At 39.3% G+C, this 19,536-nt stretch overlaps 1 protein-coding gene across 3 annotated transcripts in view; it reads right to left on the bottom strand.

Annotated features, from left to right (window-relative positions):
- LOC101745246 (synaptic vesicle glycoprotein 2B) overlaps positions 1 to 19,536 on the bottom strand; it is a 68,702-nt gene that overhangs the window by 16,654 nt on the left and 32,512 nt on the right. For all 3 annotated transcript variants that reach the window (XM_021350230.2, XM_004929568.4, XM_004929569.5), the window contains exon 2: positions 579 to 708. In XM_021350230.2, the coding sequence (XP_021205905.1) occupies positions 579 to 615 (37 nt within the window). In that variant the 5' untranslated portion in view covers positions 616 to 708. The remainder of the gene's footprint in view (positions 1 to 578; positions 709 to 19,536) is intronic.

Below are 19,536 nucleotides of genomic sequence, written 5' to 3'. Positions count from 1 at the left end.
TAAATAACTATATAAGTTAAAAAGTTTTAATTTTATCGCGCCGGTTGCGTGGTAGTGAGCGTGTGCGTCTCGTGAGGTAAATTACACGTTCGAGACCAGAAAATAACTGCTATTTTTCAGAATTGCGTTTAATTTTAATTTATAATTAATTTGAATTAGTGTCGCTTCTAATTAATTCCGATATCTTTTCGTATATTTAGCGTGTGAATATCAAAGAAAAACATGTAAGAAGTAAATTAATTAACGTAAATCGTTCAAAACATTTTCAATGTTAATAAAAGGTTCATTTATTTTTATAATCGAATTCAGTCAAAATTCAGTACACAAAGTCACTTAAAAACACAAAGTTAACCCTTTCCAGTCCTAAGACTAATGTAAGGCTAAACAATTTTGTTTTTTTTTAATTATTGAAAGATTACTGGTGGCCTGAAGGCCTTTCCAGTTTCACCAGGACAGGTGGGCGAGCAAATGCTCAGCCAGGAGGGGTGGAAATCTCTAATACGTGTGCACTCTGGACCTTAAAGGGTTAATGTCGTAATTAGCAGCTAATTTCTTAAATAGTGAGCTTTTAGACTTACTGTGAGGATTCTTGGGCCCCGGGTCAGTTTCTACCATCCTATGCGGGCGGGCGGCTTTGTATGGTGGTCGCGGGGACACTCAAACGTCTCTCACTGGGGGGAGTGGCGCTACCAACAGCGTATAGCTTGCCTGAAACAATTATTAGTCTATGTTGTACATTAAATATGTAAAAAAACGCCTTATCCAATAGAGAACCAATAGAGAAAAGTGAGAAATCGAGAAAATAGAACAGTGTATGCAACAGTGAGCAGTTAAATATGGTAAAAAAATAAACTGGATCGCGCCGTCTCATTGTTTATTTAAAAACATATTATGTAGAAAATATGAGTTCAACAACAACATTTTCCGTCGATCGTCCAACAGAGTAAAAGATCTGTTTACATGACGTAAATCTCCCAAAAACTTTTCCTATTCATAACTACGTCATCAACATGGATAATCATCACAGATCAATGCGCAACATGGATTCTACCTCCGCATTTCCTATAATAGTAATAAAATACAGTGCGATTTCTTCTTGTTCGATTCCGGTTTATTTATTTATTTTTTATTGCTTAAATGGGTGGACGAGCTAACGGGCCACCTGATGTTAAGTGGTTACCGGAGCCCATAGACATCTACAACGTAAATGCCGCCATCGCCTTGAGACATGAGTGCTAAGGTCTCATCTTTAGCAGTACAGCGGCCGCCCCGCCCTTCACACCGAAACGCATTACTGCTTCAGTAATTACGCAAATTATACTTTTGCGGCTTTGATTTTTATTACACGATGTCATTCTTTCATCGTGGAAGTCAACCGTGAATATTTTTACTGGTGGTAGGACGTCTTCCGAGACCGCACGGGTAGGTACCACCAACCTGCCTATATCTGCCGTGAAGCAGTAATGCGTTTCGGTTTGAAGGGTGGGGCAGCCGTTGTAGTGGTGGTGGTGTTGTTGTGGTGCGTTGCGCATTTACGTTGTAAATGTCTATGGGCTCCAGTAACCATTTAACACTAGGTGGGCTGTGAGCTCCTCCACTCATCTAAGTACCTATAATTTTTTTTTATTACTAAGTACGTATTTTGTTGGAAAAAATATTATCTGGCGGCGGGATTCGAACACCGGTGCATCGTTACATACGAATGCATCGGACGTCTTATCCTCATTCCGATAGAGGCACCCGTCACGCGCGGACGTGCTCATCGACCACTCGATCGCCCGGCCTTTGTTCGCCCGGCTTTTGTTAGCCCGGCCATTGTTCGCGCGGCCTGTGTTCGTGGTACATCTGCCGACTAAGTGCTCTTCCTGGAAGTTTTTATTTGTTTTGTTTCCTTTTGTTATTTCTGTGTTCGTGGTACATCTGCCGACAAACTGTCTTCCTGGAAGTGTTTAAGTGTTTAATTGTTTTGTTTCTTTTTGTTATTTCCGTTTTGTTGTGATTTTTCTTTGTCCTACAGTAATCGTGCCGCATCGCCACCTGTGTTCAATAGAACCGCTCAGGTCCGAGAAGTTGGGGCCTCGCCGCAAGGCGAGTGTTTTCTAAGACCCAGGGTAGCCCCACCTGGGCACGTAGACATCATGGACGCTGTATTTGCGGAATTTCTCCGGCTTCGCTACCCAAAGCTCACTTCCGAGTTTCAGGCCTTCAAGGCCGATCACACTGCGAGCCCTCTCGTGGACTCCACCGAGCTCGCTGCTCCTGCGTCGCCTGTACCTGCGTGCAAAGCTTCTGCATCGAGCACCGCAGCCTCCGTCGTGCCTGCCGTTCCCGCGTCGCCTATACTGGCGAGTAAAACTGCTGCGTCGTCCGCCGTGGTCACCGTTCCAGCAGCGCGATCATCCGCGGCCTCCGTCGCGCCGTCCAAAACACCTACTCGTAGGTCACCTGCGCCCGCCTCCTCGTCCTCCGACTCTGACTCGGAGATGGAGGTCGACCTCGCTCCCGCCTCATCGACGGATGGATTCACCCTGGTGCAAAAGGGTAAGAAGCGTGCCGCGGAGTCTCGAGCTCCCGCGGCCGCTAAAATTAGCAAAGCCGCGAACGCGTCGCGCCCCCGCCCTCAGACTCCCGTTGCGCCTCCAGCCCGTGCCACTCCGTCGCCGCGTCCGGTGGCACAAAATAAAGCCCATACCCCTCCCCCGGTAATCCTTCAAGAGAAGGCAGCTTGGGAACGAGTTTCCCTGGCCCTTAAGGCCAAAAATATCAATTTTACGAATGCCCGTAACCTCGCGAACGGCATTCAAATTAAGGTTCGAACATCCGACGACCATAGGGCCCTCTCTTCTTACCTCCGTAAGGAGCGTATAAGTTTCCATACATATACGCTCCAGGAGGAGCGCGAACTCCGTGCCGTTATACGTGGCATCCCTAAAGAGTTGGATGCCGAGCTCGTCAAGGCCGACCTTCTCGAACAAGGCCTACCGGTTAACTCCGTACACCGCATGCACACAGGCCGCGGAAGGGAGCCATATAATATGGTTCTCGTCGCCCTCCAGCCTACCCCCGAGGGTAAGCAAATATTCAACATCCGAACGGTCTGTAGCCTTTCCGGAATCGCAGTCGAAACCCCACACAAGAAAGGCACACCTAGCCAGTGCCATAACTGCCAATTATACGGGCATTCTTCCCGTAACTGTCACGCGCGCCCCCGATGCGTCAAGTGCTTAGGCGATCACGCCACGGCCCTATGCACTCGCGATCAAAAAACCGCGACAGAACCGCCTAGCTGCGTCCTGTGTCGAACACAGGGTCACCCCGCAAATTACCGCGGATGCCCCCAAGCCCCGAAAATAAATCGCCGCGTCGCCCGCCAAAACCGCCTCCGAGCTTCCGGCCCAGACATCAAAGCCTCGGCACCCTCTGTGTCGCAGGCTAAGCCAGCGTTCGTTCCGGCGCCGGTGCCCAGTGTCTCGGCCTGGGCGAAACCGCTGCCGTACATGAACACGGCTACAACTCCCTCCTCCGCGATTCGTCCCGCCCCCGCGACTCGTCCCTCTCCCGCGACTTGCCCTCCGACCGCGTCCGACAATCTCGCTTTAGCGATCGACTTCTTTCAGTCGATCAACTTTGAGCGCGTTAACGCTTTGGGCGACGCCATTCGCTCTGCCTCCACTGCACAACACTTTATCGCCGTTGTGCAAGAATACGCCGACGTATACGCGTCATTAAATACGTACGTCCTCCCCTCACTCCGCCGGTAATCAATGGCGTATATAAGTAGAATAAAGCCCCTATCCGTAACGATAGGATTTTTTAACGCTTACGGTCTCGCAAATCAGCGTGATCAGGTTTCTGACTTTTTGCGTGACCATCAAATTGATATCTTTTTAGTGCAGGAGACCCTACTTAAGCCCGCGCGCCGTGACCCTAAAATCGCGAACTATAACATGGTCAGGAACGACAGGCTCTCTGCTCGTGGTGGTGGTACCGTCATTTACTATAGAAGAGCCCTGCATTGCGTCCCACTCGATCCTCCCGCGCTCGCTAATATCGAAGCATCAGTGTGCCGAATCTCACTGACGGGACACGCGCCGATCGTTATCGCGTCCGTTTATCTTCCACCGGATAAGATCGTTCTAAGCAGTGATATCGAGGCGCTGCTCGGCATGGGGAGCTCTGTCATTCTGGCGGGCGACCTAAATTGTAAACACATTAGGTGGAACTCACACACCACAACCCCGAATGGCAGGCGGCTTGACGCGTTAGTCGATAATCTCGCCTTCGATATCGTCGCTCCGCTAATCCCGACTCACTACCCGCTAAATATCGCGCATCGCCCGGATATACTCGACATAGCGTTATTAAAAAACGTAACTCTGCGCTTACACTCGATCGAAGTAGTTTCAGAGTTAGATTCAGACCACCGTCCCGTCGTTATGAAGCTCGGTCGCGCTCCCGATTCCGTTCCCGTCACGAGGACTGTGGTGGATTGGCACACGCTGGGCATCAGCCTGGCTGAATCTGATCCACCATCGCTACCGCTTAGCCCGGACTCTACCCCGTCTCCCCAGGATACCGCTGAAGCCATAGACATCTTAACGTCACACATCACCTCGACATTAGATAGGTCATCGAAACAAGTTGTAGCGGAGGACTTCCTTCACCGCTTCAAATTGTCCGACGATATTAGGGAACTCCTTAGAGCTAAGAACGCCTCGATACGCGCCTACGACAGGTATCCTACCGCGGAAAATCGTATTCGAATGCGTGCCCTACAACGCGACGTAAAGTCTCGCATCGCCGAAGCCCGAGATGACAGATGGTCTGATTTCTTAGAAGGACTCGCGCCCTCCCAAAGGTCTTACTACCGCTTAGCTCGTACTCTCAAATCGGATACGGTAGTAACTATGCCCCCCCTCGTAGGCCCCTCAGGCCGACTCACGGCGTTCGATGATGACGAAAAAGCAGAGCTGCTGGCCGATACATTGCAAACCCAGTGCACGCCCAGCACTCAATCCGTGGACCCTGTGCATGTAGAATTAGTAGACAGTGAGGTAGAACGCAGAGCCTCCTTGCCACCCTCTGATGTGTTACCACCCGTCACCCCGATGGAAGTTAAAGACTTGATCGAAGACCTACGTCCTCGCAAGGCTCCCGGTTCCGACGGTATATCCAACCGCGTTATTAAACTTCTACCCGTCCAACTCATCGTGATGTTGGCATCTATTTTCAATGCCGCTATGGCGAACTGTATCTTTCCCGCGGTGTGGAAAGAAGCGGACGTTATCGGCATACATAAACCCGGTAAACCAAAAAATCATCCGACGAGCTACCGCCCGATTAGCCTCCTCATGTCTCTAGGCAAACTGTATGAGCGTCTGCTCTACAAACGCCTCAGAGACTTCGTCTCATCCAAGGGCATTCTCATCGATGAACAATTCGGATTCCGTACAAATCACTCATGCGTTCAACAGGTGCACCGCCTCACGGAGCACATTCTTGTGGGGCTTAATCGACCAAAACCGTTATACACGGGAGCTCTCTTCTTCGACGTCGCAAAAGCGTTCGACAAAGTCTGGCACAACGGTTTGATTTTCAAACTATTCAACATGGGTGTGCCGGATAGTCTCGTGCTCATCATACGGGACTTCTTGTCGAACCGCTCTTTTCGATATCGAGTCGAGGGAACCCGCTCCTCCCCACGACCTCTCACAGCTGGAGTCCCGCAAGGCTCTGTCCTCTCACCCCTCCTATTTAGCTTATTCGTTAACGATATTCCCCGGTCGCCGCCGACCCATTTAGCTTTATTCGCCGACGACACGACTGTTTACTATTCCAGTAGAAACAAGTCCCTAATCGCGAAGAAGCTTCAGAGCGCAGCCCTAGCCCTAGGACAGTGGTTCCGAAAATGGCGCATAGACATCAACCCAGCGAAAAGTACTGCGGTGCTCTTTCAGAGGGGAAGCTCCACACGGATTTCCTCCCGTATTAGGAGGAGGAATCTCACACCCCCGATTACTCTCTTTAGTCAATCCATACCCTGGGCCAGGAAGGTCAAGTACCTGGGCGTTACCCTGGATGCATCGATGACATTCCGCCCGCATATAAAATCAGTCCGTGACCGTGCCGCGTTTATTCTCGGTAGACTCTACCCCATGATTTGTAAGCGGAGTAAAATGTCCCTTCGGAACAAGGTGACACTTTACAAAACTTGCATAAGGCCCGTCATGACTTACGCGAGTGTGGTGTTCGCTCACGCGGCCCGCACGCACATAGACACCCTTCAATCTCTACAATCCCGCTTTTGCAGGTTAGCCGTCGGAGCTCCGTGGTTCGTGAGGAACGTTGACCTACACGACGACCTGGGCCTCGAATCTATACAGAAATACATGAAGTCAGCGTCGGAACGGTACTTCGATAAGGCTATGCGTCATGATAATCGCCTTATCGTAGCCGCCGCTGACTACTCCCCGAATCCTGATCATGCAGGAGCCAGTCACCGTCGACGCCCTAGACACGTCCTTACGGATCCATCAGATCCAATAACCTTCGCACTAGACGCCTTCAGCTCTAGGAGCAGGCTTAGGGACCTCGGTAACCGTACTCGTCGAACTCGACAAAGAGTTCGCCGTGCAACCTAACCCATGAATAAGCTCGCTGAGTTTCTCGCCGGATCTTCTCAGCGGGTCGCGATTCCGATCCGGTAGTAGATTCATTCGCGAAGCAGCTGCTCTTGAGCTGTTAGGTCTCCTTCGGAGGCGCTCGGGTAGCTGTTAGCAAATCCCACCCCTCCTGGCTGAGCCTTTGCTCGCCCACCTGTCCTGGTGAAACTGGAAAGGCCTCCGGGCCACCAGTAATCCTTCAATCATAAAAAAAAAAAAAAAACGTCTTATCCTTTAGGCCACGACGTATTCTTTGATCTTTTTTATTACTTAATCCATTTACTGCTATTAATATTCTTGTTTATTCGGACGGAAACTTCAAGTTCAAGTTAAAAATTTTATTAATAAATTAGACTAAATAACAATTAATTAATCTCGTTAACTCAGTCCGTAAATACAATGTACTCTGATTTCGCGGAAGTTACCTTCTAAGCGAACAGGTTATGATTCAGCGAAGCACGCCACTAACTACCTATGTCCATAAAACATAGATCTAGGTTTTATTTAAATCGTATAAACAGTTCGTGTTGTTTTAACGGCTCGTGCGGACGTTATTGAAAACGAGACAGCGTTCTCGCACCTTCGTTCCAGATCCCTTGACGTCACAAAAAAAAAAACATAACCACGTGTCTATGCTGCGCATAGAGTTACTATTCTAACTGGAGTGCTTACTTCGTTTGACATAAAAACTAAAAATATACTTTATCTCTATGGCTTAAAGCTTATTTTTAAATAGCAAAAGATGTAAGGAAAAACGGTCTGAAAAGAGAATGATTATTAAGTGGTGGTGTCCCTCTCGCACATTTTACAAACAAAAAGCAATGTTGCTAGCTTAGAGGATTTTCCACAAAATCTCGTAATTTGGACCCCTGTCTTAGTTATCAAAAATGGCTTTTAGTGGTTAGTGGATTTTTTAGTAGCTTGGGCGTTGTTGAAAATTATCGAAAAGGTTAAAATCAATCCACTTTACAGGATTTTAAACATTTTATGACAATAATATATCTAAATATATATTATTTAAACGATGTGACTTAAACTTAACTAGAAAATGTTGCGACAATTTAGAATTTTCATCAACGTCAAAAATTAAATTGGTTCAAAAGAAACGTACAAAGTTATGGTGGAATTAGTTTCTGATGATGATAATTTATTGAAATAAATTATATAAGAAGTATTGATTATATGATATATATTGATTTTTGATAAAACATCATATATTAATAAAACTCATTAACAAAAAAATTTTTGTTCTATAATAATAAAAACTCTGTTTAATGGAAAATTAAATGGTAGGTAGGTAGATTTCTGATGGTTTTCATGTTGAATTTGGTGGGAAGCCAGATTAATTGTTGGCATCACCGAAAAAGAGCTATGAATGGATTAAAAGAAAAATGGCGTCTATTTACGTTTGTAGTTCTAAGTTAAAAGGGCACTGATACAGCTTGTGGCTTGTTTTTTTCGAAAATCGTGAAAGTTTCCGTGTAATCATGGTGGATACTTGTATTGTAAGTGGTTGTAAGCGAGAATCCTCTCCAGTTTGTGGAATATCCTTCCATATGTCAGATTCATTGATAAATTTTTACTAGTGTGAGCATATATTTTTAAAATGTGAGATATTATTTCTTATTATAATATTTAATACCATTTGTCTTGTAAATTGTACTTAATCTATGTCATATACTAAATTTGAAAAAACAATCGTGAAAAACTATAATTTTGCAATGTATTTTTCATATTATAAGAGCCATCACGTGGTATTTTTGGAACTTTTTTATTGTATTGAATAGCGTCGCACGCAAGCATGTATATCATTTGCCTGACGTTAAGCGAACGAGGAGGATCTTCTAGTAAATATGACTGGCATTTCTGGAAAATGTCCTATATAAAGGTCAAACAAGAGGAATCAAGTACTCAAACGCAAGAAATAAAAAATACCCCGAGAAAAGCAAAATTACGACAAGATGTTAAGGTTTTGAAACAAAAACTTAAAAGTCGCGAAATAGTGATTGTAAATATAAAGTCGATTTTAGATTTATTAAAGAAAAATGGCAATTTAATTGAATTGAAATTTAAATTGCGAAATAATAATGATACACATGGTCCACTTAGATATTGATTAACATAAATTATATATTTCGTTGAAAAAAAGAATTTATATAAAATAGAGAAAATGTTATATTATAAGACTACAGAAAATTAACTGAACTTAATAATAATAATATAACCAATATTTCGTAAATAGAGATCAAGTACTATGTGTATTGTGTTATGTTTATTGACTTGTCATTTAAGAGTTATTTAATTGTCTACATTTATAACAAATAAATGAATTTCAGTTCATTTCAATTTATTACCCATTGTGTTTTATTTCCTAAAATATAACTAGTAGACTTAATATACACGTGACATGAAAATAGCAGAGAAGTAAAAATACAAGCAATTTTAAATCAATTGAAGATGTGAATGTAGGAAAAGAGCACCCGATACGCGCAGACCATGTGTGTTGCAGTGTCTTACTCAGTGTGTCAAATCTTAATTTGCACTGCCCACTTAGCCAGTACATTAAAGTAGGAATTGCGTAATTAAGTTCAACATAATATTTAAGTCGCGGTTGAGTATTCGGACGTTAAACATGAGTTTGAGGAAGTTTAAGTAATAGAACTGAGGTAATGATGTTTGTAAAAAACTCAGTGCTAGATTTACGACTACGAAGCAATTTCTAAAAAAACCGTCGAAAAAAGTCACCATGACGACGAAGAAATGTTTAGAATTGAATTTACATAAATAAACTGTTGCAAGCACGTGTTTTGTATTTACATAGCGCTACACAGAATTACTTAAGGTAAATTCAAAACTGATGCATGTGTATAATTTTGTCCTTTAAATAAATTTTATATGGTCACCACATTAGACAAGGACACCGCGACCAAAAAGTATTCTCTTTCGAGACCGATTTCTCGGCATTAGACAGCACTCCAGTTGTAGGTACTTATTAACTCCATGATGCTGCGCTTCTAAATCCGGCACATCAATCGACTTTTATAACCTTAACATTGAAATTATAACCAGTAAAGTTTACTCGTAAAACAAATTGAATTTTTGGCTGCGTTCCTGGTTTCGTTCGGTCGCGGACACCTCCGAAACTCTTATGTAAATACAGGATATTATTGTATATTTTTAACGCGTACGCAATAAATTTATTTGCGTAAATCAATAACGCGTTGACTTCGTTAACCGTTTTCTGGAACTATTAAATTATTGAATTTAAATTGACAAGACACTTGCGAACGTGAGTGTACCGATCGACTTCTCTGTGTGCATTAATTGTTATCAAACGCAATAAAATTAAAATTGACGTAGGTACATAATATATTCGTTTAACTTATCATTTAAACGAGGTATAGAAATTTACGTATCTTAATTTGTTTCAATTGTATCCTTGAAAATATAGGTGAATGAAATAAATAATGTAATCTTAACTGAACTGTGCCTTGGCTTAGTGTCTACAGACCGAGTTGGAGTGTCAGGCGGTAGACGGCGGCGGCAGGCGGTAGACCTATGTTAAAATTGTCATTCCTGATCAAAACTCAACAGTCTTAGTACATCTTTTTTTTTGGGATTTTATAACCTGGTCTTTACAACCTTTAGGTCAATCTTAGTACATCAACAACTTAGTGACAGATTAATTATTTTTCTTCTTTCCAGAGCGTGCGGAATATGTAGGACTTGGTGGCTGAAATCGTTAGATATTGATCTATATGATGCATACCACAAATATTAGCCGGTTAAAGCGAATCTCTAATCTATATAATACTAGCTGACCCGGTAAACATTGTTTTGCCATATATAAGATTTCTAGGGAATTTCTAGTGTAGAAAAAAAAACTAACTTATTGTAAGTGTGTAAGGATGTAGTAAATGAGTGAAAGAGGTATGTAGTGCTGTGAACGATGAGGGAATATATAATAAAAATAACAAAACCTCATTCAACCACATAATACCTCATTATAACAAAAAAAAATGTCCAAATAATAAAAAAAATGTTAGGGGTGGACAACCCTAATCACTTAGGGGTATAAAAAATAGATAGTAGCCGATTCTCAGGCTTACTGAATATGCATAAAAAATTTCATGAGAATCGGTCAAGCGGTTTCGGAGGAGTATGGGAACGAACATTGTGACACGAGAATTTTATATATTAGATTAAGATCAAGATTTGGCTGTGTGGTGGTTTAGATTTACACCAGCCCATCTCCACCCGAGGGTGTCGAGAGGTAATTAAGGGTTTCGCCTGAAAATGGACCGAAATGCTTATAATATTACCAACATAGGTATTGCGATTGTCAACTAACATGTACTGGTGATATGACGTACCGTAAGCTTCGGCGGCTAGGTCGCTCGCTAGCCAGGCTTCATCTTGTATATTTCAACCGTGAATCAGTAATGCGTTTCGATATGAAGGATGTGATATCGTTATACAATACGATTGAGATGATTCTATACGTCTCAAATTAACTCCGGTTAATACCTCGTTCGCCCATCATCTATATATCTATATATATGTATATATAAAACAATTGCTCTTCGCTAGTCTCGCTGAGACTCAAGAACGGCTGGACGCTAATTTTGGTCTTGAATTATTTGTGGAAGTCCAGAGAAGGTTTAAAAGGTTGATAAATATGAAAATGCTCGGAATTAAATAAAAATATCAATTTTGTTTTCCCTCTGATGTGTCGTCGGACGAATTCCTTTTCTTTGTTTTAAGTTTATTTTATACAAAAGTTTAGGTCTTTTAATTATCGATTGAGGCACTACGAAGTCTGGCGGGTCAGCTGTTCAATAATAAAAACATATTAAGAATATTAAGGATAAAACAAGTATCTTTAATATACACATCGATTATACAGGGTGTCTCTTTTCCAAAAATTACCAAAAAGGACAAGTGATTCCGTAAAAGAGTACGTTGTATTAAAATTAAATCAGTCGCTTGGGGAAAAGTGTTAGGTTGGGTTTTTTTATTTTAAATATGCACTTTGATAGTCTTGTTAGTTTTACACATCACCCTGTACTTATGTAAGCGGCAGCTTTGTTTACTTTTGTCGAATTACCCGCTCGATCATGCACTTCTTCATGGCCTTCTATTTTAGATTGGTGATAATAATTTAGCGCTTCTTTAAAAGAATTTAAGTATTTTTTCTTAACAGATAAAAATTCTTAAGCAAATTTCGGAACTATTTAAGTTTAGAATATTTGTCGATCAAATTTGGATATCTATGAGAAAATACGAAAAACTTCTTGAACTTCTTGAAAATGAAAGATTTTTCAAATTGTACAAAAATGGCCGGCTGGACGTATTACGACTAAGACGCTTATTTTTGTTTCAAATGGACGGTCTCAGCTGGTCTCAACTATTTATTTTATGATTGAAAAATCCCGAAGGAACTTCTTCTTCATCGTTCCCTCACATGAAGTGTCCAAAGAAGATCATAACACGTACCCGGCAGATAGCATAGAGCCTTTTTCGGATGTTTAGCTCCATTAGAATGGACTCGTTAGTTCTCATGGCAGTACATGGTATTAGTAGCATCCTCCACCACACCCACATTTCAAAGGCATTGATATTTTTGCCATCGCGGCTTTTCATGCGCCATGTCTCCGCTCCGTCGAGGAATATGAGAAAGACCAGTGCCCGTCTCAAACGTACTTTGGTTTTATAGACACCACAGACTATTTATTTCAAAATACATGTACTTTTTTCAAAAAGGAACAAGAACAAATCATTCCAATGCTGACTTAGCGGCACCGGTTTTTGAACTTTAAAAAAAATAACTTTTTTGGTGGCCAGTATTTGATAACATACGAAGTGTTTTATATTAACGCGCACTGATGAGCGGCAACAAAAGGCGGGAAGTGGCCGTCATCACGACTCATCGTAAACTGCTTCAATGCCCTAGACTTGGCCGCTTAGAACTACTTTTATAACAATAAAATATTTAAACGTTGGAAGAAATACAACATATTCAATCGACAGTCTTGTCTACTTTGCAACTGTGAATAAATTATTTTAAAAAGCTCGAACTGTAAGTAGGTAGGTAAACCTTATTGAGCATAAGAATTTATGTGCATTCTGCTAAAATTCATATCAATGATCATTTCATAACGCAATCATAATAATTGTTTTAAAAGAAAAAAATCGAATACATTTAATATTTATTCAAAAGTTTATTAAAATTCCTTAACGAATGTCATTTTCGTATCTGTATTTGTATCATACTTTTGAAATTAAGGTAATTTTGAGGAAAAGTTCACACAACGTCAGTCAATTAGGTAATTAATTTGCAAAGAATGTTGAGACTGATAGTGCTGCATGCGATGAAACAATCTACCACAGATAATGTAATTGTAGTCCTTGACATTACATCATGCTACAGCATTTAAATTATGAACATGCTATTCTGCCACCAGCCAGGAACACGTTTGTAAGTACGCACACGAATATACATATATATATATTAGCGATTTTATTTCCTTTGAGTAAATATATTGCAAAATTTAATTCATTTGTCTATTGAAACTTCTAAACTGAGATCACGATTTGCAATGTGAGTTCTAGATGTTCATGAGTGTTAGACGTTCATTTATTAGGCAATGGCCTTTTAACTTGACTGCCTCGATTCATTTACACAAATTTATGAAAACTAGTGAAGTGTTAGTTGTGTGTCAGTGTCAATATTATTTCAAGTTTAGAAGTTCTTAATGTTATTGGTTTATATACGTAAAAATAAAGCTATCGTTTTTCATTTAGTACTATCGTTACATAAGTATACTATGTTCGTTCATCTGGATATAATCACTGAAATAGCTGAGCCCATTCTATCGAGAATTTCATTGATTGATTCAGGATTTAAAGCACTTTTATCATCTATAAAATGTACGACAGAGCTATCGCATGACAATTACAAAAAAATATAAAGGCACCAAATAGCATGTCCATCATGGCATAACTGGTGAACCCATCCTCACTCATCTTTTGATGTTTAAAAATGAATTTGTATTTTATTTGTACATGATCAATATGTTCGCATTAGTCTTGTAACTCAGAAATGTTGTCGGCACTTTAGTAAGGTTTTTGTCATAGTATAATCGTTTTACGATTGAAAGTTTATACAGGAGTAATTTTAAGTGTTTCTTATATTTATTTTTAAGTGTTTAATAGTGTAATAATAAGTGTTATACAGTTGTAATACAGCTTTTTTCAAATATAATTAATCGAATTTTATGACATCGAGCGTCCAAACGCAACTGAAGTTTGAAGGCAACGAGCATTTTTAAATTTAATCAAATAGTTCATTGAACCGACACAACAGCCGATCGTTGAGCAAATACAACAATCACTATAATAATATGTATGTGATGCTTTTGTTATATCTCAGAGTGCACACAGAGTATCCAATATACTCAATAATACGTCAAAATATGCTGCGCTTTATATGTGTGTTAGTCTTTTTTAGTTTCATTTTGGCGCAATCTAAAATGTCAATGTCAAAATGAACGTTTGCTTGTTGTTCGATTGATTTTATTTTGATTTATATAATCGCGCGTAGTTCGTTCGATTGATATTTGATGCAGCTGTTATTGGTAATTCTGGGATAGTTTTATCATAGTACTTACAAATAATGTGCACGTGGTTTCAGCAAAGAGGTGTATTTTATTAACTTAAAGATGGTCACGGCGGAACGCGGCCTCATATTTAACTAGTTACAATAAAAAATTAAAAAACATGAAAATAATAAAAATTAATCAATTTCAAAAAAAAAAGGTTCAAAATCACCTTTTTTATTTAACGATCGCGTTGTTTCTGAATTATTTTTCAATTCATTTAATATGATGAGGCAATTAAATACGATCGTTCATATAGTCGAGACCAATCATATCAATTAGTTAAATAACTGGTAGTGCAGTAAAACATGGTAACATTTTATAGTACTTTGAATTTGTAAATTCACTAGGTTATTAGGTATCTATTCTCTATGACATTCTACTATTTTAAACTATTCCGGAAAAGACTTTTACTAAAAAAATTTTTACTGGTGGTATTAATTAAAAAATGGTAAAAATTAAACCCGCGAAATTATAATTTGCGTAATTACTGGTGGTAGGACCTCTTGTGAGTATGCACGGGTAGGTACCACCACCCTCCCTATTTCTGCCGTGAAGCAGTAATGCGTTTCGGTTTGAAGGGTGGGGTAGCCGTTGTAACTAACTGAAACCTTAGAACTCATATCTCAATGTTGGTGGTGGCATTTACGTTGTAGATGTCTATGGGTTCCGGTAACCTTTTAACACCAGGCTGGCCGTGAGCTCGTCCACCCATCGATGGAATAAAATAAAATAAAGTTTTAATGTACCCTAGCATAATGGAAAAAATGAAAAGCGTATATAAAATTTCGTTTGTATGTCTGTGGTATGGGGATTTTACTAGTAGACCTTAAGGTAACGTATAGCTAAAGTATATTTGGTAAGTAGATGTATTAGTCGTTGTCGTTTCATAAAGGTTGTAGTGAATTAAAGAGAGAAACTAGATGACGACCAAGCTTTGCTCGTTTTTTTTTTTTTTTATAACGCCATCTTGTTGTGTCTTTAAAGCGGTTAGTTGCCCTCAATTAAGAAAAATAGTATTACTATTCGCCAATAGATGTCGGGAAGAGTTGATTATTGAAAACACGAATAAAACAACATTTTCTGAAAATAAATCGTAGCTATATCGATTTATCGCCCCCGAAATCCCCTGTATACTAAATTTTATGAAAATCGTTGGAGCCGTTTCCGAGACTCAGATTATATATATATTAATATACAAGAATTGCCCGTTTAAAGGTATAAGATAAAAATAGGGATGCCACTCCTTGTAACTGAGAAAAAATAAAAATCGTTTCCATCTAAGCGGGTGTCGCATTGGGGGACATTACGATTGGCTCTTTTGAAAATAGTAAACCCGAGGATTTTTTTTTCTCAATCTTATAATTCGTTTTTCAGCTCACATAAATGAGGTCTAAAAAATCAAATAAAAAAAGTGCGTGCGTACAAAGTACACTTGTCAGAAGTGAAACTTTTTTGGCGAACTAATTTATAAGTCTTGCATAAATTTATACAAATCTAAAACTTTAGATTTCCGATACTTAGAGGAAGGGAAAAAGGAAGATAGTGGTTTGATGTCACTTCCGTTGCATACCTGCGTGACGTTCTGTAAAAAATTTACCCTCATGCGCCTAAAGAAGTTTCACTTCAAAAACATACTTCCGTCACAATAATTAAAACTAAAATTAGAATTAAATTAGATTGAATTAATTGAACCGGATACTTTTTGGCGCCAATCTGTGGAGCACTTTGCATTTCAAATGAACTATGAAAACAGGTTTAATTTTATTTTTAAAATGGTTATGTGTAAAATGGAAATAAAACTACGAAAAAGCTATAGTCATGACCGGAGATTGAGTAGGATGACGTATCATCGTCAGGACTAAATTCATGTATTGAGGCAGGCAGGTAGGAGACAGGTAAGAAACTTAACCATGACCATCTTTTTTTTTCCTACCTAAGCTTGCCTAAGATAGCCTTGAGAGGCTATATCAGCGTCGCCTTAACTAGTAGGTGAGCTCACGGGGCTCAAACCTGATAACGTTGCTAACACGAACCCTAGCAAGAGCCGTGCTTCGCAGAATGTACCACCGGATCGGAAACGCGACCCACTGAGAAGATCCGGCGAGAAACTCAGTGGGCTGTGTCTGAGGGTGATGACCATCGGTGGAACAGTCAGGTATCACACTTTTTGCGGTCGGGACTTTCTGTTGTGGATTGTGATTTTGATACCAGTGTTTATGTCATAGTGAGTACAAAAAAAAAGTTACGTATCTACTTCGTTGGAATTCAGAGTTATTTTTAAGTAAATGCAAATCAGCAAAATCGAATGTTAGTTGAATTCGCAATTCATGATTAGATCATGTTATGCGATTGTTTACAAATATACGTTGTAAATATTAATTTGTGTTTTTATTTCATTTTAAAATAATGTAAGTACATAAGTACATAATCTCTCTCTATTTTTTTTTATTTAAAATTATATACAACGTTTCCTACAGTACTAGTTTCATTTTTCTAACAAGTCGAAGGTATCAGAACATATAGCCTAAGCTTTTTTTTTTGTTGCTTAGATGGGTGGACGAGCTCTCAGCCCACCTGATGTTAAGTGGTTACTGGAGCCCATAAACATCTACAACGTAAATGCGCCACCCACCTTGAGACATAAGTTCTAAGATCTCAAGTATAGCTACAACGGCTGCCCCACCCTTCAAACCGAAACGCATTACTGCTTCACGGCAGAAATAGGCAGGGCGGTGGTACCTACCCGCGCGGACTCACAAGAGGTCCTACCACCAGTAAAGATTTGCATGTTCTGTTATATTTAAAATTACATGTGACTGGAATGAATTGGAATGAAATTAAATAAACGAGAAGAGACGGAATAAAATAGAGTATAGAAAAATGGTGAAAATTTTACGGAGATCATTGTCGACTTTTTTTTTTGTAAGAACCTGAGAAGCCATGTCCAACAGCTTTGTTTTATTTTCTGACATTGGTGTACTTACACAGGTGCTAAACAGTTAATAAACCAACGGTATTACATGTTTAAATCTGGAGAAACATAAAATAAAACAATTCACAAAACTTCGCTTCCTGCGTTCCCGCCAATAAGTCCATATTATTTTCTACTTAGAATGAGGTTAATTACTTTTATACACATAATAATCTTTGAAATATGTTAACCTATCTCAATATTGCTAATGCTTGCATCCTATGGCAAGTTTTTTAATGAATTATATATATTTTAAACTTAATCTACACGGTATGTACGATGATGATGATATTAAAAGAAATTTTGTTTGCACTTTAATAGGCAAAGCGTATTCATGAATCGTTGGATTTGACCAAATATTTGTTGTGTTCGCAAATATTACAATAACGTCATACAAGTATTGTTAAGCTCGCAAAAATATTCACTACGAATATACCAAACATGCTTGTTCACGCAGAAGAACATAATATAAAATATTAAAGATATAATTCAAAACACTTTTACGGTTTAATCTTGCAGTTTTTATTGTCAATATATTAGGTCAGTGATTCTGAACCTTTTTTTTGTTGCGGCACATATTTAACGATTTCAAAATTTGGCTGCACACAAAGAAAAAGATAAAAATTATTTACTTACTACCGAATCACATACATTTGCCAATTTTAACGAAAGAAAAGGTGCAGTAACTACTATGCAACACCTTCTTGCCACCGCAGAAGTGGCAAGTGTGCGCCGATTTGAGACATATTTCTATTGCTATGCACGCCGCTTCATCATAATTTGGCACTAAGAAAAACCGCGTTGCAAAGCAAATAATAAAATAATTTATTTTTTTGTGGATATCAATATATATTCATGTTAAAAATATTTTTCTTTTTAAATGATATAATTTAATAATATTAACATTATTATATATTTGCAAAATTTGGCGGCACACTTTTGAAATTTGGCGGCACACAAAAGTGCCGCGGCACAGTGGTTGAGAATCACTGTATTAGGTATTTCCGAAGTTTTGAATTTACACTCTTTATGGTCGCCGGACGACTAAGATTTTATTCGTCGATATTTGAATATTAGTTTTGAATAGGTTTGAATATTACCACAAAATACAGCTTAAAGCGTAAAAGCGTTTTGATTATATCTCCGACTTGCGGAAACCGAAGAAATCAAATTATATAAACATTGTACATACACTGTACAGATAAACTAGCCAATGAAATACAGTGGATTCGACAGTTACAATCGGCGCCAATCGCATTATATCGATTTGTTTTTTATTGCTTAGGTGGGTGGACGGCCCACCTGATGTTAAGCGGTTACCAGAGCCCATAGACATCTACAACGTAAATGCCGCCACCCACCTGACATGAGTTCTAAGGCATTACATTGCTTTCTTTATACCTTACGGCTACGACCGTTCAAGTTTAAACTGCCAACGCACACAATATCTGCCTTGTTTGAACCTTTAAGTTGCAATGAAAATCGACGAATACATGGATTAATTCGTTTCGGTATATAATATACTAGCAGCCAGCTCCGGCTCCGCTCGGGTCTTTAACAAAAATTTCAACGATATTTGACGTTGTTTTATTTTTTTAAATAAAAGAACACTTATTGCGGCATAACTATAATAGTTAGACATATGCTGTCGCAACACTTTTTGTAAATAATAATGTGTTCTACAAAGTCGTAGTACATCATTTTATTCTATCATCAATAGTTTTCGCAGGGCACGCGATGTAAAGAATATTTTAGGTATTTTTTTAATCCTTGTGTTACATTATTGGAGTTTTAGTAAGGATTCCTAATTTTTTTTCCAAAAATATTATAGCCATGTCACTCGGGGATAGTGTGACATCCAAACAGTGAAAGAATTTTTCACGTCGGTTCAGTAGTTTCGGAGCCTATTGAATACAAACAAACAAACAAATCTTTCCTCTTTATAATTATAAAATACTAGCGACCCGCCCTCGCTTCGCTTCGGAAACATTAAAAAACACATGAAACCAAAAAAATAAATTAAATTTTTTTTTTAAAAAAGTAGCCTATGTTCATCAGGGACAATGTCGGCTTCTAATGGAAAAAGAATTTTTCAAATCGGTCCAGTAGTTTTGGAGCCTATTCGAAACAAACAAACAAACAAATCTTTCCTCTTTATAATATTAGTATAGATAAAATATTATTATAGTATAGATTTATGCAGAAACAGTCAATGTAGACAATAAACTTCTACAATTTGTCT

This window comes from Bombyx mori, chromosome 21, assembly GCF_030269925.1.
Source record: "Bombyx mori chromosome 21, ASM3026992v2".
NCBI lineage: Eukaryota > Metazoa > Arthropoda > Insecta > Lepidoptera > Bombycidae > Bombyx > Bombyx mori.
This window is presented reverse-complemented; position numbering and strand designations above follow the sequence as displayed.